This window comes from Lindgomyces ingoldianus, assembly GCF_010093535.1.
Source record: "Lindgomyces ingoldianus strain ATCC 200398 unplaced genomic scaffold BDR25scaffold_47, whole genome shotgun sequence".
Lineage (NCBI taxonomy): Eukaryota > Fungi > Ascomycota > Dothideomycetes > Pleosporales > Lindgomycetaceae > Lindgomyces > Lindgomyces ingoldianus.
In genome coordinates this window covers 442,499-470,434 of record NW_022985208.1, presented here as the reverse complement: position 1 = coordinate 470,434, position 27,936 = coordinate 442,499, and the positions used below count along the sequence as shown (strand labels likewise).

Genomic DNA, 27,936 nt, shown 5'->3' with positions numbered 1-27,936 from the left:
TCCCAGGTCTCTGAGTCCCCACGCACTCCCATATGCCTCTGAGTGGATTCATACCGCATTCGGACCCATTGTCTTGCCTGCGCCGTTACAAATATTATACTCCTAAAAAACTTTAATAATAGTATGTGCTTAATTTACGCTAGTCTTATTACTATATAGGTTTTTAAAGCTAATAAGTAGGTTTTATAGCTAGGTGTTAGCATCTATGTACGCATTTATAAGCTATATAAGCTAAGTTTAATAGGGCTTACTTACTAATAAAATGTGTAACAACTTCTAGCATTAAAAAGTAGTTAAGACTACTTTACTTATTTAAGCTTAACATAATTTTACTATAAGCTTTATATAACATAGTCTAAATTTTTTTTTTTACTTTATAAAACTGTTATAAAGATATTATAATAGCATAGTTAAAAAAGTAAGAAAAGTGTTAAAAAAATTAAGTTAATTTTAAGTAATAAAACTTTAACATTTAGCTAAAGTTAATTACTATAGTAACTAATTAGATACAACTACTTAGTTAACAAACACCTACACTAGAGCACCCTTCTACTACAGCGTATAAGCTACCTGCTGCCTTACTCTTACTACCTCTACTGCTGCTATAAAAGGATTTAAAGGCCTCTAAAAGCTATTTAGCAGTACACTAATATTAGCATTAATCTTATAAACTACTTTAAAATGCTTTACTATATAAACATTACTATTAATAAGTTTAGCTGCCTTTTAAACACTAGCTTTATAGTAAGCTTAATAGAGCTACAGCTACTTCTTTTTACTTACCTTAGTAACATGCTGCAGATCTGCACTATATCTTTACATAAATAACACTTTTTAGCGCCTAAAAAGTTATAACTTATACTTTATATAATATTCTAGCTAATTTACACTTAATTTAATACTAAAACACTATATATTATTCTAGTTAATTTTAAAGGTAATTTTAACATTATAGTAGGCATTATTTAAGTGCTTTTTAGCCTAGGTATCTTACATATACTTTAAAAAAGTTGCTTTACACAAGGATAGTGTAGATAAGCTAGGTAAGGCTATACAGGCCTTCTTTAAGCGTTAGGATAAGGCAGCATAATATATCTAGGTGGCAGAACAGCTAGATAAGGCATGTAAAGATAAGGCTTATAAAAATAAAGCTTATAAAGTGTTACAGTCTACGGTTGGACCAGCGTAACTCCACCAGCAGTGCTCCACAATCTAGCTGAATTGGGACAGGGCTCGCTTATAGATCAATTAGAGGTTACGGAAGCAGCACAGCTGCCTAAGAAGTGCGTTGTCTAATAGGAACATGCAACACAAGGCCTAGAGAAGCTTAGCAAGTCCTAGCAAGCCTTATAAGTTAGTTGTAAGGACGGAGCTCTGTACCACTACGCCAATACAACCAAAAAGGTGCGAATAATCAACCAACAGTTGATTATTGCGTACAGAATAGTATATATACCCGTCGCACGTAAGCACCATCTCGGCCTTACACGTAAGCGCCATCCCGGCCTTACATTAGTAGTAAGGCTAATTTATAAAGCTTGTCTAAACTTATCTAAACTCACCTTAGTAACCTCTCTACTTATATATAACTTCTTTATAGAACAGCCTTTAAAAGGTGTGTTTAACATTTAGTTTATTTTTTATATAAACTAAGTAGTGTTTAGCTTTCTAAAGAGCTGCAATACTATTTAAATATCCTGCACTATATATTCCTCTAATCCTGTCTAACAGGACTGTTTAACCCTAGCCTCCCTACTGCTGCACACAGGGCAAACCACAATCCAGTCACCTAAAGAACCCTCTATTAGCCTATTAGCCTGTATGTAGGACTGTACACTCTACTAGATTAGCCTCTACTATCTATTCTACCTTTCTTTAGGAATACTATAAGACCTAAGTGCTTCTTAAAGTAAGAATTATAACATTAAACACTACTTTTTTTAAAAAGTATAAATACCTCTTAACACAACTTAGATTTTAATATAGCTTATACTACACTATTAAGATCTATAAAAGTTCTTACCTAAAGTAAAGCTATTTTAGTAGAGTAAATTAATTTAATTTAGGACAATATTAAAGAACTTTAGTAAATTAGTAATAAGGTTAGTAAACTACTAAAACTTAAGCAAAAAATTACTAACCTCTACTAAAAAGTAGCAGAATTATAAATACTCTTTAGACTTTTAGGCCTCTAGAAAGCTACTAACTAAGCTTATTAAATATATAAACTATAAGTAAAGCTAGCAAAAATTTAGAATATTTTAATAAAAAAAGTAAGTATAGCAGCTAAAAAGACTTTAAAACTAGCCTTTTTAAAGCCTTTTAAAAAATTATTAAAGAACCTCTAACTATTCTTTATAAAATATTACCTTTATATGTAGTATAATAAAAAAGCATTTTAGACTAACATAAAAATAATATTCTAAATAAGACTACACTTAAAAGGCCCCTCTATAATTTAGTTCTAACTTTATGCAGATAATTAGATAAACTTTAAAGTAAATAGTAAACTACTTACCTCTAAAATAAAAAAAATATTTAGTAGCATTAAAAATTTTAAAAAAGCCTTAATAGCTATTTATAAAACCTTTAATAAAAAGAAAATTACAGCTAATAAGTTAAACACTATAAAATAAAGGACTAGCTTAGTTTAGAACTATACAGCACACTTTAAAGAATAGCTAGCTATCTGTGGATAGACAGACTAGAAGGCTCTCTGCTGCATGTTCTACAATAGATTAAGTAAAATAGTAAAAGATAAATTTATGCACAGTAAAAAACTAACTACCTTTAAAAACTACATTACATAAGTAACAACCTATAACAACTGTTACTAGAAGCGTAAAAAAAAATAAAAAATAAAAAGAAACTTTTTAAAGACTAAAGTTTATTCCTAAAAAGAAAAAGCTTTTATAATATAATAAAAAACTAATAGACCTTAGTTATATAAAGCATATATAAAGCCTCTTCTTTAAAAAGAGCTAAGTTTTAGAACACAATAAGCTGCTCTTAATAAAGGAATAATAAAAGTAGCTAGAGAATAAGGCCTACTTAAACTATAAAAAAGTAAAACATTTCTACTAAAATTACCTAAACTCTTAAAAGAGGGAGAATAAAAATACTACTATAATAATAAAAACTATTACTGCTAAATACAGCCTTACAGATAAGGAAATATTAAAAAGACTAAATAATAAACTTTACTAGTAATATAAAAAAAACTATTTTTTAAATAACTACTTAAAAGTGTATTAGAAAGTAATTATTTAAAACTTTAGTAGCCTTAATATAGTGTTATAGAACCTTATAATTCTTAAAAAATATAGAGAAAAGACTTAGATCTAAGGATATATTATAAATGTTTAAAAAGAAAAGAAATAGTTTCTCTTTTAAAACTAGACCTCTAGCACTTTAGTAAAAAAACTCTTTTAATAGTTTTAAAAATGTAAATGCTAAAAGTGTAGTCTATAACATAATTACCTAAGTTATTACATAGTCTTACTTTACTAAATAAACATTAGTAATAATTACCTTACATTTAACATTATATAATAAATAGCTAAAGTTAAGTATAATATTATAAATAAAAAAAAGTAATAGTAGTTTTTTATTAAGATTAAAGATTAGAAACTAGAAAGACTAAGTAGACTTACTAAGTTTAAAGTCCTAAAGCTAGTACCTAGAAAGCCTAAGACACTGCTTCTAAGCCTTATAATTAGCAGAAAAGCTTTAGTAATGCAACAGAGCTATAGTTAGTGCGCACTTTATAGAAATAAAACCTATAGCACTAATAACTGCTAATAGAAAGGACACCCTGTTTAAATAGTACAAACATAGGAATACCTATAGTAGACTTAGAAGAGCCCCCTTAACATGTTACATAGACCTAATAATTATCTATACCCCTAGTACTAGTGTACGCAATAATACTGCATTAAACACTAAGACAATAAACATAGAATAGGCTAGTAGTCTACATAGAAAAAGAACTATAACAGATGCCTATAGTAAGAAACAGCCTTAGCCTGCAAAACTATAAACTATTACACCTGTTAAACAGCTCCCCTACATAAGCAAGAGAAATAAGCAGCGTGTAAAAAGTAAAATAATTATAGGTTTTACTATTTTTAGTAAAAAGTAGTAAAAAAAGAAGACTACTTAATGTTACATTACCTAGTTAAAGATTATAAATATAAAGTAGCTAACTACTATAATTAAAAATATTAAACTTATAAAAAAAAATAAGTTTAATAATAACTTATAAAACATTAACTTATATCTCTTTTCTAATAAAGAAGTTAAACATAACATATTAGTAGTAATTATAGTAAAATAAAGGGCAAGACACAGCCTAACAACTACCTTTATGTACAAAGGGTGGCCTAGGCTAGCCCTTGTAGACAGCAGATGCACCTTTACTATAATAGATAAGAATTAAGTAGATAAGTAAAGCATACTATTCTAAATAAAAAAAAACTTATTTAAAGTAACTCTTACTAACACATTATTAATTAAATATAGTAAAGAATAAATTAACTTAAAAACTTATAAAAAAGATTTTAAACCTCTTAACATAAGAAACTAAAGGTTTATAAATATACTCTAGCTAGAAGGTAAATATAACATAATTTTAGGCTATAACTAGCTTAGAACTTATAATCCTATAATTAATTAAAAAACTATAACTATAAAAACTCCTAACAACTATGCACACATAACCTAGTTAGCATGCTATAATAACTAATACCTAGTCTATAAATAAGTAAAATAGAGTAGTAGTTACTACTTTAAAAAAAGAAAACTTTAAAAAATCTCTTACTAAAAGCTAAAAGCTTAAGTAATAAAAATAATAAAAAAAAAACTTAAAAAAGTCTCTTATAAAAAAATTAAAGTAAATAAAGATGTAAAATAAATTAGCGTTATTTAAACCTAAAATAAAGGTTACATTCTAGCTAAATATAAAAATTATAAGGACATGTTTAAAACACTAGAAGACCTAGAAGAACTACTACTACATTAGCCTTAAAATTACACTATTAACTTAATAAAAAATTATAATTTAAAGACCTATAAGCTTTACTTCTTAATAAAGATATAAAAAAAAGCCTTATAAAAATACATTAATAAGATGTTAGTATAAGGCTACATCTAAGAAAGCTATAGCCTAGTAGCGTTAGCTATAGTTTTTATAAAAAAAAAAGAAAAAAAAATCTAAGTCTATTAGAACTATAAAACCCTAAATAACAACATAATCTAAAATTAGTTCCCTCTACTAATTATATAAAACATTATAAACTAATTAAAAGAAACCTAGTACTTTATAAAGTTTAACATACAAGATAGATTTAATAAAATAAAAATAAAAAAAGAAGATAAGTAGCTTACAGCATTTAGAACTTTATAAGGACTCTATAAACTACTAGTAATGCTGTTTAGCCTAATAAATGCCCTAGCAACATTCTAGTAAATTATTAACATAGCCCTTAACTTATACCTTAATGTCTTCACCTTAGTATATCTAGATAACATCCTTATCTATTTAAAAGATACCCTAGAAGACTATGTACAGAAAGTATAAAAAGTCTTAAAATAGCTTAAAAAGTATAGACTCTACTTACAACTCTCTAAGTGTAAATTCTATGTTACTAAAATAAAATACTTAGAATTTATAATTAATAAAAAAAAAAAAATTAACTTAGCTAAAGTATAAAAAGTACTTAAATAGCTAAAACTTATAATAGTTAAGAAAGTAAAAGGATTTCTAAGATTATTAAGCTACATTAAACAAATAATTAGAAACTATTTAAAAATTACTATACTATTAACTAACACTATAACTAAGGAGTAAGTAATAGCAAAATTTATTTAAACTTTAGAAATAAATAAAGCATTTTTAGCGTTAAAACAAGCTATAATAGCTAAGCTAGTGCTAAGAATATATAACCTACAGTTAGATACTAAGATCTACACAGACGCATCTCTAGGAGCTAGCAGAGCTGCGTTCTATTAGAAATAGGAAGACAGAAAATAGCACCTAGTTGCGTACTACTCTGCTAAGTTCTTAGAACCTAAAGTAGGTTACAGCATACCTAGTGGAAAGCTAAAGGTAATACTAAACACTATAAGAGTATAGGCTATAGAACTATATAAAATAGCAAAACTCTTCTACATTATAATAGACTACGTAAATCTAGTTACATTTTTAATAGTAAAAAAGCTATTACTAATGCACATAAAATAAGTAATAAAGCTTGCATAATTTAACTGCATTATTAAGCATGTTTTAGAAACTTAGAATTAGCAGGCTAATACTCTTAGCTAAAGACTAAACTACTTTAATAAAATAAAAAAAAGAACTAAAAAGTTTACACTTTTTAAAAAGACTAATAAAAGATAGATCTATAACAGGCCTTAACTTATAAAAAAATTCTATATGCTTATAGCTAGTAAGTAAGAATAAAAGAATCTAATTTAAAAATATTATAAATCCTTAATATTTAGACACCTAAGAATAGGCACTCTACAGAAAAAGCTAAGAGCTGCTATTTTTTAGTAAATACTAAAAATAAAGCAACTATGCACTAAAGTACTTAAAGAATGTAATACTTATAATAAAAATAATTTATAAAGGCATAAAGCCTATAGATACTTTTAGCTAATTAAAGCACTAAAACTACTATAAATAATAATTATAATAGACTTTATTATAAAATTACCCCTATCTAAAAAACTAAAGATAGAAAGAATGTGCAACATAATTATAGTAGCACTTAATAAAACTACTAAGTACTTATATACTTAGCCCTTAGAAAAAATAATAACAGCTAAGAAATTTATTTATAAATTAAAATAAAATGTTATATTAGTATATAAATACTCTAAAATTATTATCTCTAACTAAGATAAGCTGTTTACTAGTAGTTTCTAAAAAGCAGTAATACAGCACTTTAGTATAACATATAAGCTATTAACAGCCTACTACCTATAAACAGATAGTTAGACTAAAAAAGTAAACATAGAAGTAAAAAAGTACCTAAAAAAGTATATTTTTTATACTTAAAATAATTAGGCAGTATAGCTTTTAATAGCGCAGTTAGCTATTAATAATGTAGAGTTAGCTATAATAAAAAAACACTATATAAAGCTAATTTTAGCTATAATCTTTACTTTACATTACATAAAAATTAGCTTATAGACCTACAAAAGTTAATAGATTAGCTAAAAAACCTACGCTAAATACATAAAAAGTTAGCTGTAGAAGCTAGGTCTAGCAGAGAAGTAATAGAGAAGTATGTAAATAAATTATAATAACTAAGACTAAAAATTTATTTAGAAGATTACATATATTTTAACACTAAAAACCTTAAGATACCTAAACCCTCTAGAAAGCTAGCAGAAAAAAAAATAAAACTATATAAAGTTTTATAAACCTAGTAAGATAACTATAAGCTTAAGCTTTTTCTATACATAAAAATCTACTTATAGTTCTACATCTCTAAACTAAAAAAAGCACTTAAGGAAATTCTCTTATCTACATAAAAATAAAAGGATAGAGAGATAGAATATAAAATTAAACATATTATAAGTAATTAAAAAAACTAAAAAAAATTTCTAGTAAAATAAAAAAAGTAGCTTACTAGCAAAAATATATAAAAACTAGCTAAAAATTTAAAAAATATATAGCTATTAGTATAAAAGTACTTTTAGGCTTATCTAAAAAAAACTAGCTAAGTAATAAAGCACTTATATTAAAAGAAATAGCTATGTTATTACTAAATAGTAGTAGCTTTTAGAGACAAGTCTTAGCTAATAAAAGTTGTAAAAAAAAACAGCTTTTTACTTTAGCCTTAAAAGCTTTTATCTTGTCTAAGAAAAAGAGATTTTTTTTTAAGTACTTTATATGCTAAGCTTCTAATAAGTCTAATAACTTTTAAATATAATTTTATTTAAAACACTTTTTATCTTTTACTTTTAGAGTCTTTTAACTCTGCTTTAACATCTCTTCTTATAAGTAAAGTTGCTTATAATTCTAAACTAGCTATTTATCTAATAACACATAATTTTTAGCCTAAGAGGCCTTAGTAGAATATAGAAGCTTCTCTCTCTCCCTCTCTAAGCGCTTCTACGCAGTGTTAGATATAAAGGCATTGCACTTATTATTTTTTTTTACACATTTAATGCACCTGTCTAAGGATAGTGTTAACACACATAATAACTCTAAAAATTAGTAAGCGCTATAAGGCCTTATCTTTATCTAGTAAAAAGGATTAAAATAAAAAGTAATGTAAAAATAATAAGACAAGTAAGACTAATAAGCTATTTAGTATAAAAAAAATAAATATTAAAAATGCCTTTTAGTAAGAGAACACTTACTTTATAAACAAACTTTTACTAACACAGTTGTGTAAGCAGAGCAGTAAGGACGCCGCTAGGGAGAGGGGGCAGCGTGTTATAGTCTACAGTTAGACTAGCGTAACTCTACTAGCAGTGCTCTACAATCTAGCTAAATTAGAACAGGGCTTGCTTATAAATTAATTAGAGGTTACAGAAGCAGCATAGCTGCCTAAGAAGTGCGTTGTTTAATAAAAACACGCAACATAAGGCCTAAAAAAGCTTAGTAAGTCCTAGTAAGCCTTATAAGTTAGTAGTAAAGCTAATTTATAAAGCTTATCTAAACTTATCTAAACTTGCCTTAGTAACCCTCTTACTTATATATAACTCCCTTATAGAATAGCCTTTAGAAGGTGTATTTAATGTTTAGTTTATTTTTTACATAGACTAAGTAGTGTTTAGCTTTTTAAAGAGCTGTAATACTATTTAAATATTCTGCACTATATATTTCTCTAATCCTGTCTAACAGGACTGTTTGACCCCAGCCTCCCTACTGCCGCACACAGGGCAAACCACGATCCAGTCACCCAAAGAACCCTCCATTAGCCCATTAGCCTGTACGTAGGACTGTACACCCTACCGGATTGGCCCCTACTATCCGTCCTACCTTCCCCTAGGAATACCATAAGACCCGAGTGCTTCTCGAAGCAAGGATTGTAACATAAAGATAAAGCTTATAAAGTAGTAACACACTAAAATAACTATGTTATTAATTAAGATAGAAATTAAAACATTAGAATAAGTAAAAAAATAATGTAGATAGCATAGTTGCTAAATTTATTAAAAAATTGCTAATAAAACAAGTAATAATAGCATTTTTTACATTAATCTTTAAACATAAGCTTTTTAGCCCTTAGTAACCTGCCTTTAACTGCTTAAAACTACTAAAAATTCTATATAACTACTGTAAACAGTTAGTACAGTAGCCTTATGTATAGTACAGTATACTAAGTAGATGCCCTGTACGTGCGTACGTGACTAAAATCAGTGTACTGCAGTACTGTACTATTAGGTGTACTAACGGTTGGACACACTGTTCCACTATCAGGTCTGGGTAGTGCTCCGCCGACTATCCCCATCAGAAACCACATCTCTAAGCCCGGTCCCAGACAAACTAGAAGGGCAGTGGATTCCACTGACCTTGTGGATGATCGGTGTTATTAGCTAGGAAAAGGAGACGCCTAGAACAGGGTTCGATGCTTTCTGAGGTTCCATTTTACCAGATAGCTCCTTAGCTTCTTTTTGGTATCCGGGAGTCCGAGGCAGTTTTCATAGCAGGAGGAAGCGTTCATGATTTGAATTGTGTAGACATTAGTAAATTCCGGTTTATCAAAGAGAGTGCGAGGTATCCCAATAGAAAGGACTGCCTATATTTCGATTGACGGACTCTAGACCTGTGGAAGGACTTAGGCATTCTTTACCAAAATAGCCAACTCAAAGTAGACATGAAGCGAAATGACCAGAGCTATTAAAGTCCCGACCTTTCAAGGTCGGGGGAATGGGTCATATGTAAGGCGCCTACCCGCCTAGTCCAATAAAGCCGCTCGTTTAAAATGAAGTCCCGTATTAAAAGACTCCAGAGGCTCTAGTGATGGATTACCAAGCAAACAAGACCATATTAAGAAACGATATTGTAACAGAGCTATCAAAGGCGAGGGTTGCAGAAGGCGCATTTCTTCACCTTCTTCGGACAACATCGATATCTAGCTTCAAAAGGCAATGCAAATTGGTAAAGGAACTTGAAAAAGGTTGTTAAAAAAATAAGAGGTAGCAAAAGCAAAGTCATGCTCAGGTGGCATAATGGCTGAATGAAATTAGAGCTGCTTCAGCAAGCCCTCCATTTATTCTTGATCGTGTCGACGATTCCATTACTAGTCCCCCTATCATGCTGCAATGGCGGGTGTCCGATAGACAAGACGGAATAGCTAAGAAGCAAGATTAGCAAAACCAGAAATTGGGATGGGTAAGTGAAGATAAGATATATTTTGTCTTCCATTTCCGCAAGACTCGAAGATTGCGATCCTTAGCAGCCCTTCTCTGGTACCCATCCCTGCATAAAATGCCTCAACTGCGGATCCGAATGAACTAGTCTAGTTCGGCGACCCAACTACCATATAAAAGGAGACTTAGAATACATTGCAAAGTGATATCCAGACAGAACAGATAGAACAACAAAGGAAATGCAAGTGCTCTTACTCAACACAAGCAACCATCAACCTCTCGTAGTCCCCTCTCGTCTCGCCCTTTATCCTGCTAACCAAATCTCTCTTGTACTTCTTCTGGTATTCGGCACGCACTGCCTGCATGTGCTGTCGGTTCCAATGGGCGCGGACGACTCTCTGAACTAGCAGCTCATCCTTTGTTCCGATGCCAGCCATTGAATCTTCGAGTTGCACGGCATCGCTCGCAGCACGGTTGTTGGCACGTGCAACAATGAGGAGTAGTGCGTCTTCCATGTGTCCAGAAAACTTGGACTTGATGACGCTCTCTAGGCTCTTGCGAAACTTTTGCTGATAAGCCTGGGAGATGGCACGAATTTGTGCATCGCTCCTGCTCGTCAGTAACTGGCACGTTTGAGTCGAGTCCTTCCCAATCATGCTGCCAATAGCGCGCTGGAGCTCAGAGACATCCTGGTCGATCATTTGTGGGACAATGGGTGCGGATTCTTCATTGCGGCGTGCGGAAAGTATCATGACGAACATCTGCTCTGTTCCGGCTGAGAGGTCCCCTCGAATATCAGACTCGAGCGATTTCTGGAAACGGTGATGATACTCGGCTTTGATGGCGTTGATATCGGCGTTGCTTCTACAGCAGAGGACGTCATTTAGTACCGACTCTTTGGTCCCAAGACCCTTCATTGCGTCGTACAGTGCATATGCATCACTAGTTAACGGCCCCCTTATAATCGCCACAAGACCTTTCTCAAAGTATCCTGACGTCTCGCGCTCGATCTCTTTGATGAGATCCTTCATGAAGCGCTGGTTGAACCCAAGGCGGATAGCGTTGATCTGGATGGGATCTTTCTTGGCCAATATCTGGATTAGTTCCTTCTCATTGGTACCAAAGCCCTTCATTGCCTTGTGTAGACCTTCAACTTCGGCTCTGACGTCCATCGGCACGGTCTGGTTGGGGATGTAGCCGACCGATGGCGGGGTTGGGTGGCCTGCAGCAGCGCCATACTGGCCCTGAGGAGGGGCTCCATATTGCTGGGGGGGAGGGGCTCCATATGGCTGTGGGGGAGGGGCTCCATATTGGCCGGGCGGCGCGCCATATGGCTGCACAGGTGGAGGAGCTCCATACTGGCCTGGAGGTGCACCGTACGGCTGAGCAGGTGGTGGTGCACCGTATTGGCCGGGCGGTGCGCCGTACGGTTGCGCAGGCGGTGGTGCGCCATAGCCCTGCTGGGGGTATTGGCCGGGAGGAGGGGGATTATATGGCGGCTGTTGTTGAGGTGGATAGCCTTGCTGGGGGGGATAGCCCTGTGGGGGATACTGTTGGTTCTGCATTGGAGGTTGTCCGTAACCTTGTGGTGGGGGAGGGTACTGGTTCGGGGGAGGTTGTTGGTAGCCTTGGGGAGGAACTGGCGACTCTTTGTATGGATTCTCAGTTTGAGGCAAGGAGCTGTGGGATGGAGGGAAATGCTTACGGCCTTGATATGGCGGATAACCGCCCTGTTGCTGTCCTGGGTAGTACGCCATTTCTGGGAAGTGGTCTCAGTAAGCCGGAAGTGCGGCGATGGAGTTAGATTAGTATCGCGCGGTGACCGGGGGCTGGCGCGACAATTGGAGAAGAAGAATACTAAGCGGTCTTGCGCGAAATGGGGATGGTGACAGAGGGGTCTTGCGAAGAAAAAAGTTGGAGGCACAAGAAATAAAGAAATCAGAGTTGGGAAACGTGAAGGCTGAGCAATTGTGCTTAGGCGCTCACTCCAAGGGACTCAGCCCCTCATTTAGTGGGGTGAGTGCCAACCCTGGAATGACGACAGGCAGCTATAGGGCTTGGCTGGCTTTGCTTCGATTGTCTGGACTGACAATTACTGTTCATGATGGTGATTCGACGCGCCACCCTGCCCAGGCGCTCTTGGTTCCCTAGATCATGTGTGCATGCCCAGCTGCATGTCGCCATGGACACTACGGATCGAGAAGGTGGACAATTGATGCCTAAGAGGCCCGGTGGCGGTGAGCAACCCGCCACAGCCACGCCGCTATGATGCTCCAATCATAACGCATCACACTGGGGGCACGTCGATTCGGCCTTCCATAACAACAGTTCAAGGGTTGGAAGGGCTCAAATGGGCTCGCGGGTAGTGTAAATTTACCTGGCAGATAGTTATACTCAAGTACGTATATGCTGAGGAGATGATTATTTTACACTCGTCCCTTGAGCTCCAAATATCAAACAAAAGCCGTTGCTCCCAGTATCAGCATCTTGAGACTCCTTCCATTCAGCTTCCCCTCTGCTTCAGACCCGCCCTCGACCTCTGCTTAGCCCACTCATACTTCCCTGTCGACTTCTCGTTCCCATTTCCCTCCTTCCGCAGCTCATGTAACCACTGTTCAATATCTTGCGAAATCTCCTCCACCCGCTTTCTCGTCTTAGTTGCAGTCCCATCCTTTTTAAGCGCAGTTATCCTCGCTTTGAAATAGCGTAAAAGGGTTTCCATTTGTTTGTTTGTCTCAGTTCCAGATCCTTTGTTTTCAAGGGAAGACATTCTCAGGTTGAAATCTTGCAAAACTTCTTCCAATCGTTCACTCATCTCAATCTCGGCCTTCTCCTTTTCAAGCCCAGACTTCATACGTTGCATGCGCTCTGCTGACCTTCTCAACTTCTCCTCCCCTCTTCGTTCAGCCCGTTTCCCACGGTTTAGAAGGAATTCTCCAGTACTCAGCACGAACCTCCAGTAAGCACGTACCCACCGACCCTCTGGGATCTCTTCCAACCGTCTGCGTGCTGTTTCTACCTCTTCCTCCAACCCCTTTTGGGCGCGGGATTGACCTTTCACGTTGGCTGAATGTCTCGCGCGCATACGCTTGGCGAAGCCCTCCAGGAAGCCAAGGATTGGGTCGTCGGTGTCTTTTGCCGTCTTTCGCGCCATGTTCCTTCGCCGGTGTTCGTCCAATCGGGTTTTCAGTTTTCGATCTCTCTCAGAGGAATAAAGAGTATATCCCATATCAAAGTGAGACTTGACACCTGGTGTCTCCGGCATCAGTGCAAATTGTGGGCCGCTCTCAATGGCCCCCCGCACACTGAGCCAGTGTCTCCATATATCTGCAATACCAATGTAGTGTAATGCTACTCTCGACAAAGGCCCACTTCCATTAACCACAGACCGATTAGGTCGCATGTTCCGCAGAATCGCGAGCACACGTAGTGCTTTCGAGGCCCGCATCGCGTTTCCCTAGACTAAGAACACCGGCTTGGAGCCTTTTTGAACTGGGTCGAATGGAGGTGGATATCCACAAGGATTGGGCGACGAGCCCTACAAAATCAGGGCCGTCGCGTCAGGAACACCTCTGAACGCTGCTAAAAAGCCTTTAACGGTATGTCCTATCTATCAATTGAACGGGTTGCAACCTACTGTTCCCGCGGCACGGTGTAAAGGTTTTGTAAAGCCAAGGGTTCCAAGGATGCTGTTGGTTTCGCTCCTGGTCTTTGAAATACCTTCGCTTACATAATCCTGCATCTTACCGAGGCAAGTCAACGTGGTACAGCCTCAGAGAGCTCTTCCCCTTCTATCCATGAGTTCCCATCACTTCTCCGAGGCTGCCTCCAGGAGGCCGTTCCGAATTGCTTCATATCGCTGACCGAATCCCTTATTCGCCACACCTGAAATCTTCACTAGCCGCTTTGATATTCCAACCTTCATCAGATTTCTCCCACCGTGTCACCCAACAGCATCGTCCTGCACCCCACCATCTGGAAAGCCTTACTCCAGGCACCACACAACATACCCCTGTCCTGTGTTGCAAGCGTTCCGCCTCTGTCCACCCTGCCAATTCCGCCAAGCCTCCACCACCCCTCTTACATCATTCCCATGCCACATGCGTTCACTGTGCTCGACTCCCCTATTGATCCTCCTCAAAGCCTCTTCCTTAGTAACCCCAGGCCCGCTTTGACTCATGTGCAATTCGTTCACCGGAAGCAAATCTTCCTAATACATTTCCTATCCGAGAAGGTCTGCTGATTGGGTGGTTCGTCATTGCGTGTCACGATTCTCGGTCGGTTAAGGCTGAGTCGAAGGGCTCGTGATATGTGGTGATTATATATCGTCCCATGCTTTCAAGTGTTCTCGCCATATGGAGTCACCTAGAGTTGTCCACGCACTCGTCGCTGAATCTTTCTAAGCCTATATTTCTCACCGTTTGATTCCCTAGGTTTTATCTACATAAACCCTGCGATCTATCTGTCGAGGAAGAGATACAGAGTTTGCTACCTACGGAACCTAATCCACACCTGACATGGATATCAGTCTTATTGCGTAACGACAAACAACGCCAACCAGACTTGCACACAAACATACATAATATCGCACAACATCATCAGGGGGCCGAAAACCCCTCACAGCAGATTTTAAACAAATCTTCAACGACTCGACAACCTTGGAATAATCGAAATCGAGGAAATAACGATCAGTATTGGCGCCGTTAAGAGGAGCATCGTATCCCCACCCATCCTCACACTCGCGGCCCACATCGTCGCACTCTCACCCACAGCACATCTATAATTCCTCGAACTCACACACTGCCCATCACCGCCCGACGTCCTCCAGCTCCTACAGCAGCCACGGTAATCACGGCCAACACAACATCTCCTACGGCACCATGTCTGCGTACGGCCAGCCCACATCCTACGAGCCCCACTATCGGACGACCTCACAACAGCCACCAGGCCCGATGATCCCTCATCCACAGCACTCCCACTTCCATGATGTGCAACAAGAGGACCATCCGCCGTACCCACGGCGCTCGTCGCATCATTCTCACCACACTACGCACTCACACCACTCTCATCATCACGATGATAAGGAACGGGGGGTCGACCGTAGGCCGACATTGGGAGACACATTGGTGCTGATGTGGGATATGGTATGGGGAGCTCTGACTGGGCGACGACGGTGATTTGAAAACTTCCTCATCTGTATATGAATCGATGCCATTTCGAAAGAAGAGCGACGGAATACGATTTTGGGGATTATTCGTGATTGAACATCAAGAATATTCGAAGTTGTGTTAATATTTGTATTTGTTAATTTGTCATTGCGTTTCCGGGTCCATGATGGATATCAGAGATCCAAAGATTTCTCTTCCTTGGAGGGAATGAGGCGTTTTGAATCCTTTTCGATTTTATAGCATTATCTCCGCTGGAGGAGCATTCTGGCCCAAGACTGTGTTTTGAGATATACCCACCAATAGGCCGCATTGCAATCTATGAATGGCATGTCAGCATATTCAAAAATCAAGCAACCCACCCCACTTCACTTTTAAATGTCCTTCATCGCGAACATTGAAGTTAATGAGGTGATGTATTTGTCGGTTCGAGGGTCAAAGTACGAAGTCCCAAGCACCAAACTCCACGCTCCCATCCATAACTCCAAACACAAACAAACAAGCCTCTGAAAGTCACCAAAGTCGTGTGATACCCCACTTGCGCTTGTTTGCTATTCCTGCCAAGCCTATGGTCGTACATACGAACCGTCTAGTATAAAAGTTGAAGATCCAAACCATCCGACGAGCAGCCGCCAAAGAGAATCCCTTCTAAACTTCAGCGCTTGAAGTTGAAGAGAGGGCATGTTGGGTAACGCCAATATCCATTCCTGCTTTTGTGTGTGTGTGTGTGTGTTTGGGCCGAATTCCACATGATGGACCATAGGTAAAGAATTAACAGGGTTTCGCGGAGAGAAGTGATGGCCGAGGTCTATGCCGTAGACTTGGTGAGTTAGGCGTAGGCCATGCTCTTTCCCTTCGCCAAAACAGAAGCCGATTCCCATGCCAGTCCGGCCTACCAAACCCAACCAGTCTATTATTTTTGCGATTAAAGGATCAAACATGTACAAGAGAAGTGTGCCACCCTTCCAGTTTTTTATGCGTATGAATCGATCAGTCGGCCGTATACGTTGCATTTTATCCGCGCTGTGCGCCGCTCACTCATGTGAAGACTTCGCCGATGTGGCGCAACTCTTCCGGTTTCCAGGTCCCTGCGGAAAAAGTTAGTATCCATAAATGTTGCTATTCGGGTGAGTGATTGACATCGAGGAAACGTCGGCTCCGTGCAAGTGGATGATGTGTTACGGTGACACAAGCACAGCGTAACGTGGAACCACTATTCCTGCCATCTAGCTTGTGCACCTCGGCTCGAGTTCAAGGCAGAGAATTGTAATGGCGGGGGGGAAGGGGAAAGGGTACAAACCTTCAAAGTTGTGCTTCACGAACGCCATCGGGTCGTCCTCCTCGCCTGCATTCATTGTCTTGATCCCAGGGCTGAAACTTGTAATGGGGAGGATAATCACATCGCCGACTTTTTTGGGGTTTTTCATGCCGGTGAAGTGCTGCCAGGTGATATTGCCCTTGCTTGTGCTCATGTCGAAGTAATCAGGGTTGTTGAAGAAATCGAAGATACTGTCGGTCCACAGCGCGGGACCAGTGAATTCAATGATACCTTTGTGGTCCTTGCTCAGACGGCCCTCGGCTTTCCGCTTCAGGGTTTCCTGGGTGATGTTTGCGACGACGTCCACAAGGATTGGGTGGCCGGGCTTGGATTGAATGGTCCATTGGCAAAATTGAATACGACGCGAGTACCAGAGAGCCCAATCAGACCGGTCGGGATCGGCTTCGATGCCAATGACCATGCCGTACGACTTGCTAGGAACCTCCTGAGGGATCCAGTCTGCAGCGCTCTTGAGAGCTGCCGTGTCGATGTCAGAGTAGATGCCTCCCCGAGCGAGCAGGATCAGGTAGCGGAAGAAGTCGGCTTTGAGGACGGGCAGAGGAAGTGCATTGTAGGCTTCCATGACTTCAGGGACCGAGGCGTAGAGGTGTCGAATCAGGTGCACGGCGACCTGGTCAGTGATGACTTCATGGACGAACGTAGGGTGGAGGATCGTCCAGCTAGCCTCAGCCTCGCGAAACACCTCGTCGAATTCACCTTGACTGGGTGTGTACTTCCACGTCTGCCAAATGTACGCCGGAAACTTTGCCTCGACGTCATAGGGGAACTGGTACTCCAGCTGCTGCTTCAACGGCCGCTTCCTCAGCTCGTCCATGCTGATTTGCGTCTTGGGCTTCTTGATCGGAGAATCGGGCTCTTTCCACTTTGCATCCGTACTATCCGGCTTCGCGGGCTGGGTTGGTTCCTGCTTCGCGGGCTGCTGGGCACCAGGCTTCGGCTTCATGAGGGAGGCGGGTTTAGGGAGGTCATCGGCATTGCGGATAGGAGAGGGCTGGGTGGTCGAATGATGTGATCGGAATATGAAGAAGAACGATAGGAGGGCGAGGGAGAGCACCAGGGCTTTGCGGAAGGTGAGCATCGTCGCTGGGCGCTGGCCAGCTGCCGGCGTGGAGGAGAGACCGAGGGGAAAGGAGAGGGAGGGCCAGTCAAAGAGGCCGAGAGGATGGGCAAGACTGGGGAGAGAGAGCACTGCAGAGCGATTTGGGGGGGGGGGGGGGGGGAAGGTATATGATTTCCTGTAGCTGCCCCTGCCACAAGTATTTCGGTCGGTGCGCAGAAGGGGACCCTGTTTTGGGCAGTGTGTACCTTATCAACAGCCGCACTCACAGGGTCGTACAACCATGGAAGCTAAGCGGTTTCAGCAAGGGCGGCCAGTCGGATGTGGAAATGAACCCTGCCCTGCAAAGGTCGGAGCAACGACAGAAAACGAGTGGCGTTGGTTTGCAAAAAGCTGGAGATCAGTTGGCGGAGGAATTCTTGGGGCGTGGGTCGCGGCTCCAGAGAGTCGTGAACCTTTAGGGTAAGCTGCGGTTTCAAGAGTGGGCGCTAGGAATCAGAGGCGTCGATCATTCGCGGCGCCGCCGAGGAGCGTTCTCTCAGAGCCGTGGGAGATGCAAGTTAGAAGTCGATGATCTGTCATTCAGGGGAGAAGAATGACCTGCGTCTTGATGTGTTTGTGGAGGCCGAAAACGATCACATATTCTATTCTCAGCTAGTATTAATATCAGCGCACTCCTCGGGCCTCTTCAAAGAGGCTAGCAAAGATAGCTGAAGGGGCCACGCGTTTACGACGGCGTGAAAGCAGCGCCACACCTCTGGCGAATCCCGTTGCAACGGGCCATGATTCGATCGCGAGTGTGCTGCACCCAATGCCGCGAATGCCTTTCCGAGAGTCTGTCTGGGCCTCTTTATGCTTCTGCTGCTACGTGGCCTTGCCAGCCCGTGCTCTGGCGCTGCTTGTACATCTCAGGACTACCTCTTTTGTCCGTTCCCAACGAAGTTCAAGCTCCAGAGGAAGACCATGGTCATCCGTCGTCCGCGCAGCTGCAGCCACTCGGCATTCTGCATCCTGAAACACAGTGCGCTCTCCCGGCGGCGTGCTGCTTCTGGACTAGGGTGCCTGGCTCGTCATGGCGCAATCTTTCCAATGGCTAAGATGCGCTGGTGGCATTCGCATCGTCCAGGAAAGACAAAAATACATCCAAAAGCCCCCGCCACCTACGACCTAAATGCTGAGCGCATGTCGCCCTCGACAGGAATTCCGCCGACGACCAGCGTCTTTGCGCTGCTTTTGCAAGAGGCGCCCACAGCCAATTGACTGGTAAATAAACTGGAGTAGATACGAAAGGCTTACGTTTCCTTCCCCCGTATCTCTCACACCATCCATATCCATATCTTTGGGGTGCATTCTACGAAGTCATAGCCCAAGGACCTGCCGCATTCGCATTGACTAAACATCTGTCCACCATCACTAGTGATTCTGGAATCATTCAGCAACTAAATCCCGTCCTCTCCACTCTCGAGCCCACCACTCATCATCCTCACAGGGCTGGAACAGTGGAAGGCGCCGCGTCGTTCCAAATCGCCGTCCGCCGCCAACCCCATTCCGTGACGGGTCACCCATGCATTTCTGCGACGTCAAGAACTGCAGCCAGTCTGCCCTACAGCCTTCTGTTGAGGAGGGTGAAGAGCAATATCTACCATTCCCATAAGGACACAATCGACCAAAGCAATATCGAGCCGCATGTGGAATTACCATAGCTCATCTACTCGGCTGCATAGCTTCCGATCCTCCCAATCTTCAGTAAGCCTCACTGAATTAATCGTTGTCAATCTTGCAGCATCAGATTGCATAAATAGAGAGCGAGAAAGGCAGGCTTCCCGTGTTTCCTGGAGCCTTGGTCATCTTCCAAAAAAAAAATTCCGCTCAAAAAGCTGGTGTTCAACGCGTCGCAATCAAGTTCATGCGCCCAGTGATGCGGGGCCTACCGTTTCTCAATTAATCTGATACATCAACCCGCCTGTCTTCGCTGCCGTCACTTTAAGCTTTTTCTTAACGTTCGTCTTCAGGGCGACACTCTTCATGCAGACAAGGCCTCCACAATCAATTATCTAAGCCAGCCTGCCCTGCTCTCACATGGCATTCTTTCTCAGCGTCAGGCTTGGCCGGAGAAAGCGTCACAGGACAACTCATGCCTCAGTCATGCCACAGCAACATCACCTGAGCTGCCATACCACCCTGCCTCAGTTTCAAGGTTTCAAACCCTCCGCGCATGAGTTTAGTAGGCAAAATTACTTTGTTCCTCAAGACTTGTTCTGTCTCGTATCGCTACCAGACACAGACAATGTAAGACTGTCAAGCGAACTCAAGCGTACCAAGGTCTTGGAGACGACGTGTCCTGGGTCCCTTTTCCAAGTCCTTTCCAAGACTTTTCCAAGACTTTTCCAAGACTTTTGTTTGGGCGGGAGATGTCTGGCTATTCCTTTTTAACGCAATGTGTGAGAGCCTGAGGCTTGACGTCAGAAAATATTGCTCTATGTCTCAGTCGGTATCAGTACGTCATGTACGACAATACCCTAAGATTTAAGTCCAAAAATGGTGAGACCAACATCAACCAGCAGCCTCCGACGGCTCTCGGGTGTCACAATTTCGCCTCTAAGGTCTTCCATCGGATAGTGGTACAGAAAGCAAGGAGTCTGTATACCTTCCAAGTAAGTCTAGGATTAAAAGGCAACGGGTATGCACATGATACCATGTTTCCGCGATGAGTGGAACAACTTCAAGTAGTGCAAAGAGCCTCAGCCGAGGCTTGCGATATCTTGAGTAACTAGCTTCCTAGATGCCTAGGTTCTACCTACCCGACCGTTGGACAAGCAATCTGCAACATGTGGGAGGAAAATATTCATCAAGCTACTCTACATTCTAGACACAGAATAGGGTACTGTGTACATCAATAATACATATCAATGAATGTGAGCAAAGTGCCCTCTTCGTGTCCTCGGCCGACTTTGTTCCTTGACAGTCCAATCACACTGTAAGCTTATACAGCATTCCCGCGCCACACAACATCATCCCAAACCCAAATCCACTCCAAATCCACTCCAACCCACTTATAAAATCTTCCTCCCCACTTCCCACCCTACTCCACTCTATACGACAGAAACTAGTAGCTTTCGTATGCACGTACTGGACCCTCTGACTCGCTTCACGAGCAGTCTTCCAGTTCAGCTAATCCGCATCCGTGCCGGGAGCCGAGACACGAAGTTTCGATAAAAATGCAAAGCTGACTGAGAATATTGGAAAAGATAGTGTCGGATTTTGCACGGCCACTAGCGAATTCGGCTTCCGCCTAAGCCCAGCAGAAAACTTCATTCTAGCCACGCTTGAAGTGTGAAATGGTCCCACCGCGCAGTTATATGTGCCTTTAAGTATGTTTTAAGTATGTTTTAAGTATGCATTTTGTTTATTAATGTACAGCTACAAAGACTCAAAATCGCGCCCACGCAACCTGTTTTCCAACAAAGAATCCATCATGGAGCTTCTGGACGAACCTACGATCCATTCTGGTCGTGCAGCGTTGGCATTATTGCCTGCACTAAGAAGCAGTGTGATTTAGTACACTTTCTGGTTTAGCCGCACACACAGTAACTAGGCTGATGTGACAAAAGAGGAGTGAATTAGCTAATAGTAGAGGAACGCAAAGCCTAATCATCCTAGATATCTTTCCTACTATACTTGGTTATAATAAGTGCTTTCCTAGTCTCGTCAACCATTACACTATTATATTTAAAAGATGCCCCCTTTACTTCACCCTCCTTGTCACTATTAAATGCATCGCTAATTTGTGCCCTCCCTTTAATCACAAGATTTTAGTATTAGTGCCCTGTAAGGGCTTCTTTTGCAGCTAGCAACAAACTGTCCACGCTATAACAGCGCTCTCTACAAGCTCCGGGGCTTGTCTATCCTAAATCTCTGCTGTTTCCTACTTAACGAGGGTAACTTACGCCTTAGGAGCAGGGAAAGTCTTTTCAATGTTGAGTAGCGAGACAATGCTAGCGACTAGACCTCTAAGTTCGGTGCGGTGGTATAGAGCCTAGCTGCTGCTTTTTAAAACACTGGCTCCTGCATCTTGTCCCAGAGTCTAAAGACTGTGAGTTCCAAGTTTTTAGGTGCAAGTACTGCAAGATTATCCTTATTGCCGCTCTCTAATTTGTACTGCTTTGTATTTGCGAACAGTACTGAAATTGAATGTGAGGCGTTCTTCACTGTCTGCACTTTAGAAGGTTTGCGTCCAGCTTGCCTATTCTTGAATCCTTGTGTATGTTTACACTCCATCCCCAGCGTGTTAGACGGAGTCTAACGCAGCCTGGGCTTATCAGCTCTGCCTAGTAGTCTCGTCCGAAGTGACAGCGGTGTTGCATCATCAATCATCAAATATTACACTATCTCTACCGCCAAGCCCTCTCTCCTATTGGTCCGGATATAAGCCGGCTATTAATTTAATTAGTAGAAAATTAGTAACTAAAAAGCTAGGTTACTGTTTATTTTTAAGCTTTAAGTAATTATTCTGCTATGCTACATGCTTAATCTAGTCTTCTTTTTTTTCTATTATAATTAACTACTGCATAGTTAGGGGTGTAAAAATTACTTCTATAGTGTAATTTTTTCTACTAAATGTAATTAGCTTTACTAAGACCTTCTAAGCAAAGCCTACTACAGGCAAAAAGGGGGTTCTAGAGAATCTCCCCCTAGTTAAGCAAAACAGTAGTGTGACTTTAGGCTTTAGCTTTACATCTACTTTAACCTATTCTAATCTTTTCTAACTAGACATTATCTGCTTTAATACCTTTACAGCCTTAGTTAACTTTACTTTATAATAATAATAAGTTATAGTAAGCTACTATATTATAGCTATTTATAATATATGTAAGTGTATTAAGTTATTTTACATTATCTACTAACCTTTATAAAGAATTATAAAGGCCTTAAGATTACACTTAATATAATATTAGCCTAATATAAAACACTTTTAACTGTTTCTTTTTTTCTTTAAGCTATAAAGCTATACTAATTATATTAAAATTAAGAGCATATTTACATACTATAAACTATTACATAAGAGGTAAGAGCTTAAAAGTGTTTTATTACTTAGAATAATAAGTTTAAATAGCTTAAATTTTTTTTTATATAAAATTTTTTTTAGAAGTTTTTAGCTTAATTAAGTCCTTTTTTAAACTTAATAAGAATGCTGTTTTAAAAAAAGTTATACTTTTAAAAACTTTAAAAAAATAAATTTATTTAGTGTAGTATAAGCTTTACTACGCTTTATTTTAATAAGCAGGATTTTAATTTACTTAAAGTTAATTTATCTCTAATTTACTTTAACTTTTTTTAATTAGTACTTTTCTTTCTTAACCTGTCCTTTTTTTTTTATTATATAGTGTTATCTTTTTATATTATTACTATATAGACTTATTGCTTACTTTCTGCCTAGTCTATAATAACTATAGACCTCTCTCTAACTTTCCTACTAATAAAGTTAAAGCTTCTTATTACTAGTGTAATAGACATAGCTATGTAGTATGTTACTTTATTATAATTATTATATTTTTTAGCGCTTATATCTAGTTTTATCTAAGCGTGTTAGCTATTAGCTAATGTTAACTCTAATGCATAACCCTTAAAACGTGTTTGTGCTTGCGCTACTATAGTCTAATTAGGTCTATGCTAGGGCTAACCTGCACATGCTAGGCGTAACACTGCATTAAGCAGAACGCTAGTGCTTAATTAATTATTTTATATATATTAAGACTTTTTTAAAACTTTTATGCTTTTTTTTACTTCTCCTACGCTATCTATCTAGATTTATTATAATATATAATTAACTTTTTTTAAGTTTTTTACGCTAACTTTTACTCCTTTTACACTGTTTATATATATACATTATTATAATATATAGCTAACTTTATAAAGACTTGTCTAATTTTTACTCTTTTAACACACTTTAGATTAGCCTGCCTTATCCCTATTTATGTGTAGAGATTAGAAGTAACTAAAGGCTAGTCTTTTATAAAATAATTTACTAAAAGCATATATTATTACTACTATAAACTATATTACTTTTATTAACTTTAGTCTAATATAGAATTTTATAAGTAGCTATCTTAACTGTAGTGCCTTTTACTAGCTTAAAAAGTAAGTTAATAAAAGTTAGGCAGATTCTTCTTAGTACTTTATATGTTGCTTAATAAGTAATATTAACCTTTTAACTTTTCTAGATCTACTTTTATTTTTATATTATCTTTTATAAAGTAAGCACTTACTTAGCAGATTCTTTTAAAAGCATTTTTAATTATATAACACAGCTTTAGCTTTTACATTAGCTAACTATAAATAAATAAATTAAAGTGTGTGTAGTATAAGTGTAAAAGTTTTTTAAATTATAAAAGAGATGTACTATATGCACAGCTTATTAAAGCTTACTAAGAGGGACATTCTCTCTTACACACAGCTATACTTTTACAATCCTGCCTAGGCTAACAGTGCGTGTATAGAGCATTAGGCTAATAGTAGTTTTAATCTAACTATACTTACGCAGCTACTATAGATAGTTAAGACAGATTATAATAATTCTTAAATTAAAATATATAAAACTGCACATAAGTAGTTGCAGTAAGCTTATAAGTAAAATAAAAAATTATAAATTACTTTTAATTTATAACTATAGTTAATTATGTAGGCTAGGGCTAATTAATATTAAGAAAACTTACTTATTACTAAAAAAATTACTACTCTAGTCTATAATAAGCTAGTTAAAGATTATAACTAAAATCTTATTTTTTACTACTAACTTAGCTCTAATTTAAGACACTATTAGTTTTTATACTAAAAGATTAAACATACACATATAGTATATTAGCCTCTTTACTATGTTTTAATGTTTTTATAGAGTACTCTTAGGTTTTACTATAGTTTATAGCTGCGTACTTCACGCATGTCTTGCACCTAGGATACTCTAACTAATTCTAAGTATTACTAATTCTACCTATTTTCTTAGTGTAGTAGTTTTATTATGCCTTTTAATTATAGTCTATTATTCTAGTAATTTGTTATTAACTGCTAGGCTTAGTGTAAACAGAGGAAGTTATAGTAGATTACAGCAAATTAGAGACAGTTACATGCTAATTTATATTAAAAAGTGCATAATACATTAAATTAAAATAACTTTTAGGCTAATTTAGTTAAAATTTAAACTATTTTTTTTTAAGTTACATTAGTAGTAGTTACTTTATTATGTAGTGTTATTAAGACTTTATAGCTATTATTTAAAAGCTTAGTTAACCTGCTTTATTTATTACTTTTACTACTAATCCTAAATAGCTAGAGTTAGAGCAGGAGATTAGTATGTCCTTTTAGCTATTAGATTAGCTAGATCTAGTTGCGCGTGTTTTTAAGCTATGTTTTAACTCCCTTCTTACAGACCTCTAGACTAACTATGTATTTAGCTAGTATACTAGTATTATGTATACTATTAAGTACTAGAAGCAGAGTTTACTTTATGCTTACATTTTACTTTTTTTATATTATAATTACTATAATTAGTTCCTTAATCTAAACTTTATTAATTAAGTTATATAGGCTAAGCTTTTTATAAAGGCTTAAGATCTAAATAAAGTTTTAAGTAATATTATTAAAACTACTATAGTTTATAGGCTATATAAAACCTTAAATCCTAGCATGCCCTATATGCAGACTATAAAGCGTTCTCTCTAAGTAACCTGTTAGAAGTAATTTCTAAAGAAATACACTAATAAGACTTTAGTTAGTAGAGATAGTTATTTTATATATTAGCATTAACTTAGTTTAACTTAGGTTATAAAGTGTTATAGTTAAAATATTATAGTTAATAATTACTAAGTAGTGCCTTATAGTCTATACTTTTTATGTAAGTATAATGCACATGTTAACATAAAAGTCTGTGCCTTTATAAAGTTAGTTAAATATATACATAAGTATATTTATAAAGGCACTAATTAGGTTGTTATCTGTATCTAGTAAGAGAATAAAGTTGCCTAGTATCTAAACATGCGCTATATTAGACTAACTAAGGCTGTTTAGTAATTAATAAAGTTTAAAGTTTATAAGAAAAAGCCTTTTATTATTTAATTAGCAGTGCATTTACTAAGACAGCATATAGTCACCTTTTATAATAAGAATAGTGCTAAACAGGTAAAGATTATAGTTAAATAAAAAAGATTATTATTAATAAAATAGTTAAAGTATAATGCTTTTTATATAAATAAGTGTAATTTTCTTTACTAGGACTTTTTAACCTAGTATTATTAAAATCTAAGAAAAGATAGTAGTAAATAGACTTAGTTCTAACATAATTAGTACTTTATTAGTTATGTCTACTTCTGTAGTTTTTTCTTTAGGAAGTGTTTCTATCTTAAAATGCTTCTTATGCAAATTTTAGGTATAATTAGTTTTAAACATTTTTACATAGTTAATAGTTAAATCTAACTTACTTTTAAAAACACCTATTTAGCTTTTAATCTCTTAGTTAAAAATAAATTATAGTAGTATATATTTCTTAAGCTTTAGCATTTAGCACTTACTTTTAAGTTATGTTACATTTTTTTTTAGGCCCTAGTCTTTAGAAATGTAGGTAATTTTATAGTGTTATAAAATAAGTTCTTTTAACATCTATCTAACAACCTGCCCCTTTACTTAGAATAAATAGTGTTGCCCTCTAGCATTACTAATTTTATAAAAGATTTATGCCTGTAGCTAATTAACTAGGCTATGCTTAAGTTATTTAAAAAAAACCTTTTTAATTTTAACATGCCTATGCTATAGAGATATTAGGTGTAGAAGGCTATTAATCTATTAGTTGCTAAGCAGCTTAATTACAACACTATAAAGCAAAATCTTAATTATACTAATATGTATAATAAGCTAAATAAGGCCTAACTAAAAGTTTTTTATGTTATTACTTAGTCTATTTTTACTACACTATAATTTAGTTACTACTTTATTTAAAGCTTTAGCAGAACTAGAAAGACCTTTTTATATAAGACTATTTACACTTATTTTTAGACTTAACGTAAGATTGTTTTGTGCATAGTATTATCTAGCATTACTATGCTTCTTCTTTCTAGCAGCTGCACTGCTTATTATTAGTTTAAGATACTTATTAATATTAAAGATAAATCTACTTACTTTATGCGTGTAAACTCTCCTGCTGCAGACCTTATTTATTAGATAGATTTAATTATATAGGATAAAGTCCTAATATAGCACTAGTACTGCTTTAAAGCAGTTAACTATACACTATAAGATATTATAAAAAACAACTTCTTATTTAGAGGTATTCTAGTGCTGTTAGAAGGGGACTTTGCCTAGATCCTTCCTATTATTTTGCGCAGTAAAAGGCTATAGACTGTACAAGCCTGCCTTTAGAACTCTTATTTATAGCTATACTTTACTATTCTACAGCTAACAGAGAATATAAGGATAAAGTAAGAACTTACTAACTAAGAATATGCTTAGTAGATATTAGACTTAGCTAGGCATAATAAAAAGTCTATTACGCTTCTTTCTAAAATTTAGCAGTTTTAGTCTGTATCTGCATTTTATTTCTATATTTATCTACTTAATTTACTTTAGAAACTTACTAACTTAAAAGTCTATACTTTTTTATTAAAGTAAAGGTGTATATTAGTAGTCTAAAATAATACTATTAATTTCTTAAATAACTTTTTATTTAAGCGCTTTAAAGGTGTTGTAATAAAATTTTACTTTACTAATAAAGTTTACTAATTTTTTTTAGACAAAATTAATTAACTACTAAAAGACCTACTTTAAAGCTTTAATCTGCCTAGCCTCCCTCTATCTACTTTATAACTAAAGGTTAGTATTCTTATTATACTCTTATGTAATCTAGATCTAGGGTAAGAATTATATAACAGCACATATCTTATAGTTACTGCTGTTAGCTAGACAGCGCCTTTTTTTATTAGTAAGATACTTAGTGTAAGGACGGGGCTCCGCACCACTCCGCCAATACAACCAAAAGGTACGAATAATCAACCAACGTT

At 37.4% G+C, this 27,936-nt stretch overlaps 6 protein-coding genes across 6 annotated transcripts; all 6 read right to left on the bottom strand.

The window, feature by feature from the left end:
• Positions 1-9,435: 9,435 nt before the first annotated feature.
• On the bottom strand, positions 9,436-10,088 carry BDR25DRAFT_361862 (uncharacterized protein; the record flags this gene model as incomplete). Its single annotated transcript, XM_033696498.1, has 5 exons — positions 9,436-9,526; positions 9,580-9,758; positions 9,813-9,872; positions 9,914-9,965; positions 10,006-10,088. 5 exons carry the CDS (start codon positions 10,086-10,088, stop codon positions 9,436-9,438), a joined length of 465 nt encoding a protein of 154 aa, XP_033541212.1.
• A 268-nt stretch (positions 10,089-10,356) lies between these two features.
• Positions 10,357-12,286, bottom strand: BDR25DRAFT_272108 (Annexin). Its single transcript, XM_033687296.1, has 2 exons — positions 12,038-12,286; positions 10,357-11,980 (listed from the first exon to the last, which is right to left on the bottom strand). Exons 1-2 carry the CDS (start codon positions 12,087-12,089, stop codon positions 10,584-10,586), a joined length of 1,449 nt encoding a protein of 482 aa, XP_033541211.1. The 5' UTR covers positions 12,090-12,286; the 3' UTR covers positions 10,357-10,583.
• Positions 12,287-12,687: 401 nt separating this feature from the next.
• On the bottom strand, positions 12,688-14,076 carry BDR25DRAFT_98508 (uncharacterized protein). Its single transcript, XM_033699342.1, has 2 exons — positions 13,970-14,076; positions 12,688-13,914 (listed from the first exon to the last, which is right to left on the bottom strand). Exon 2 carries the CDS (start codon positions 13,778-13,780, stop codon positions 12,836-12,838), a length of 945 nt encoding a protein of 314 aa, XP_033541210.1. The 5' UTR covers positions 13,781-13,914; positions 13,970-14,076; the 3' UTR covers positions 12,688-12,835.
• A 1,860-nt stretch (positions 14,077-15,936) lies between these two features.
• On the bottom strand, positions 15,937-16,768 carry BDR25DRAFT_98486 (uncharacterized protein). The gene has a single exon (XM_033699340.1). The coding sequence runs from the start codon at positions 16,508-16,510 to the stop codon at positions 16,064-16,066; it is 447 nt and encodes a 148-aa protein (XP_033541209.1). The 5' UTR covers positions 16,511-16,768; the 3' UTR covers positions 15,937-16,063.
• On the bottom strand, positions 16,227-17,955 carry BDR25DRAFT_98504 (uncharacterized protein). Its single transcript, XM_033699341.1, has 2 exons — positions 16,798-17,955; positions 16,227-16,585 (listed from the first exon to the last, which is right to left on the bottom strand). The coding sequence occupies exons 1-2, from the start codon at positions 17,912-17,914 to the stop codon at positions 16,536-16,538; spliced, it is 1,167 nt and encodes a 388-aa protein (XP_033541208.1). The 5' UTR covers positions 17,915-17,955; the 3' UTR covers positions 16,227-16,535.
• A 2,831-nt stretch (positions 17,956-20,786) lies between these two features.
• On the bottom strand, positions 20,787-22,267 carry BDR25DRAFT_361858 (uncharacterized protein; the record flags this gene model as incomplete). The annotated part of the gene is made up of 7 exons (XM_033696497.1): positions 20,787-20,850; positions 20,904-21,064; positions 21,095-21,218; positions 21,340-21,399; positions 21,841-21,903; positions 21,951-22,149; positions 22,198-22,267. The coding sequence occupies 7 exons, from the start codon at positions 22,265-22,267 to the stop codon at positions 20,787-20,789; spliced, it is 741 nt and encodes a 246-aa protein (XP_033541207.1).
• Positions 22,268-27,936: the final 5,669 nt, after the last annotated feature.

What these genes read in the sequence shown, in the direction of transcription:
- BDR25DRAFT_272108 (XM_033687296.1), bottom strand. Translation starts at nt 12,089, where the DNA reads ATGGCGTACTACCCAGGACAGCAACAGGGCGGTTATCCGCCATATCAA. An exon ending in TTATCCGCCATATCAAGGCC is followed by an intron (nt 11,981 to 12,037) that starts GTAAGCATTTCC and finishes ATCCATACAAAG; the next exon opens with AGTCGCCAGTTCCTCCCCAA.
- BDR25DRAFT_98486 (XM_033699340.1), bottom strand. Translation starts at nt 16,510, where the DNA reads ATGCAACGTATACGGCCGACTGATCGATTCATACGCATAAAAAACTGG.
- BDR25DRAFT_98504 (XM_033699341.1), bottom strand. Translation starts at nt 17,914, where the DNA reads ATGCTCACCTTCCGCAAAGCCCTGGTGCTCTCCCTCGCCCTCCTATCG. An exon ending in CGTGAAGCACAACTTTGAAG is followed by an intron (nt 16,586 to 16,797) that starts GTTTGTACCCTT and finishes CTTTTTCCGCAG; the next exon opens with GGACCTGGAAACCGGAAGAG.
- BDR25DRAFT_98508 (XM_033699342.1), bottom strand. Translation starts at nt 13,780, where the DNA reads ATGCGGGCCTCGAAAGCACTACGTGTGCTCGCGATTCTGCGGAACATG.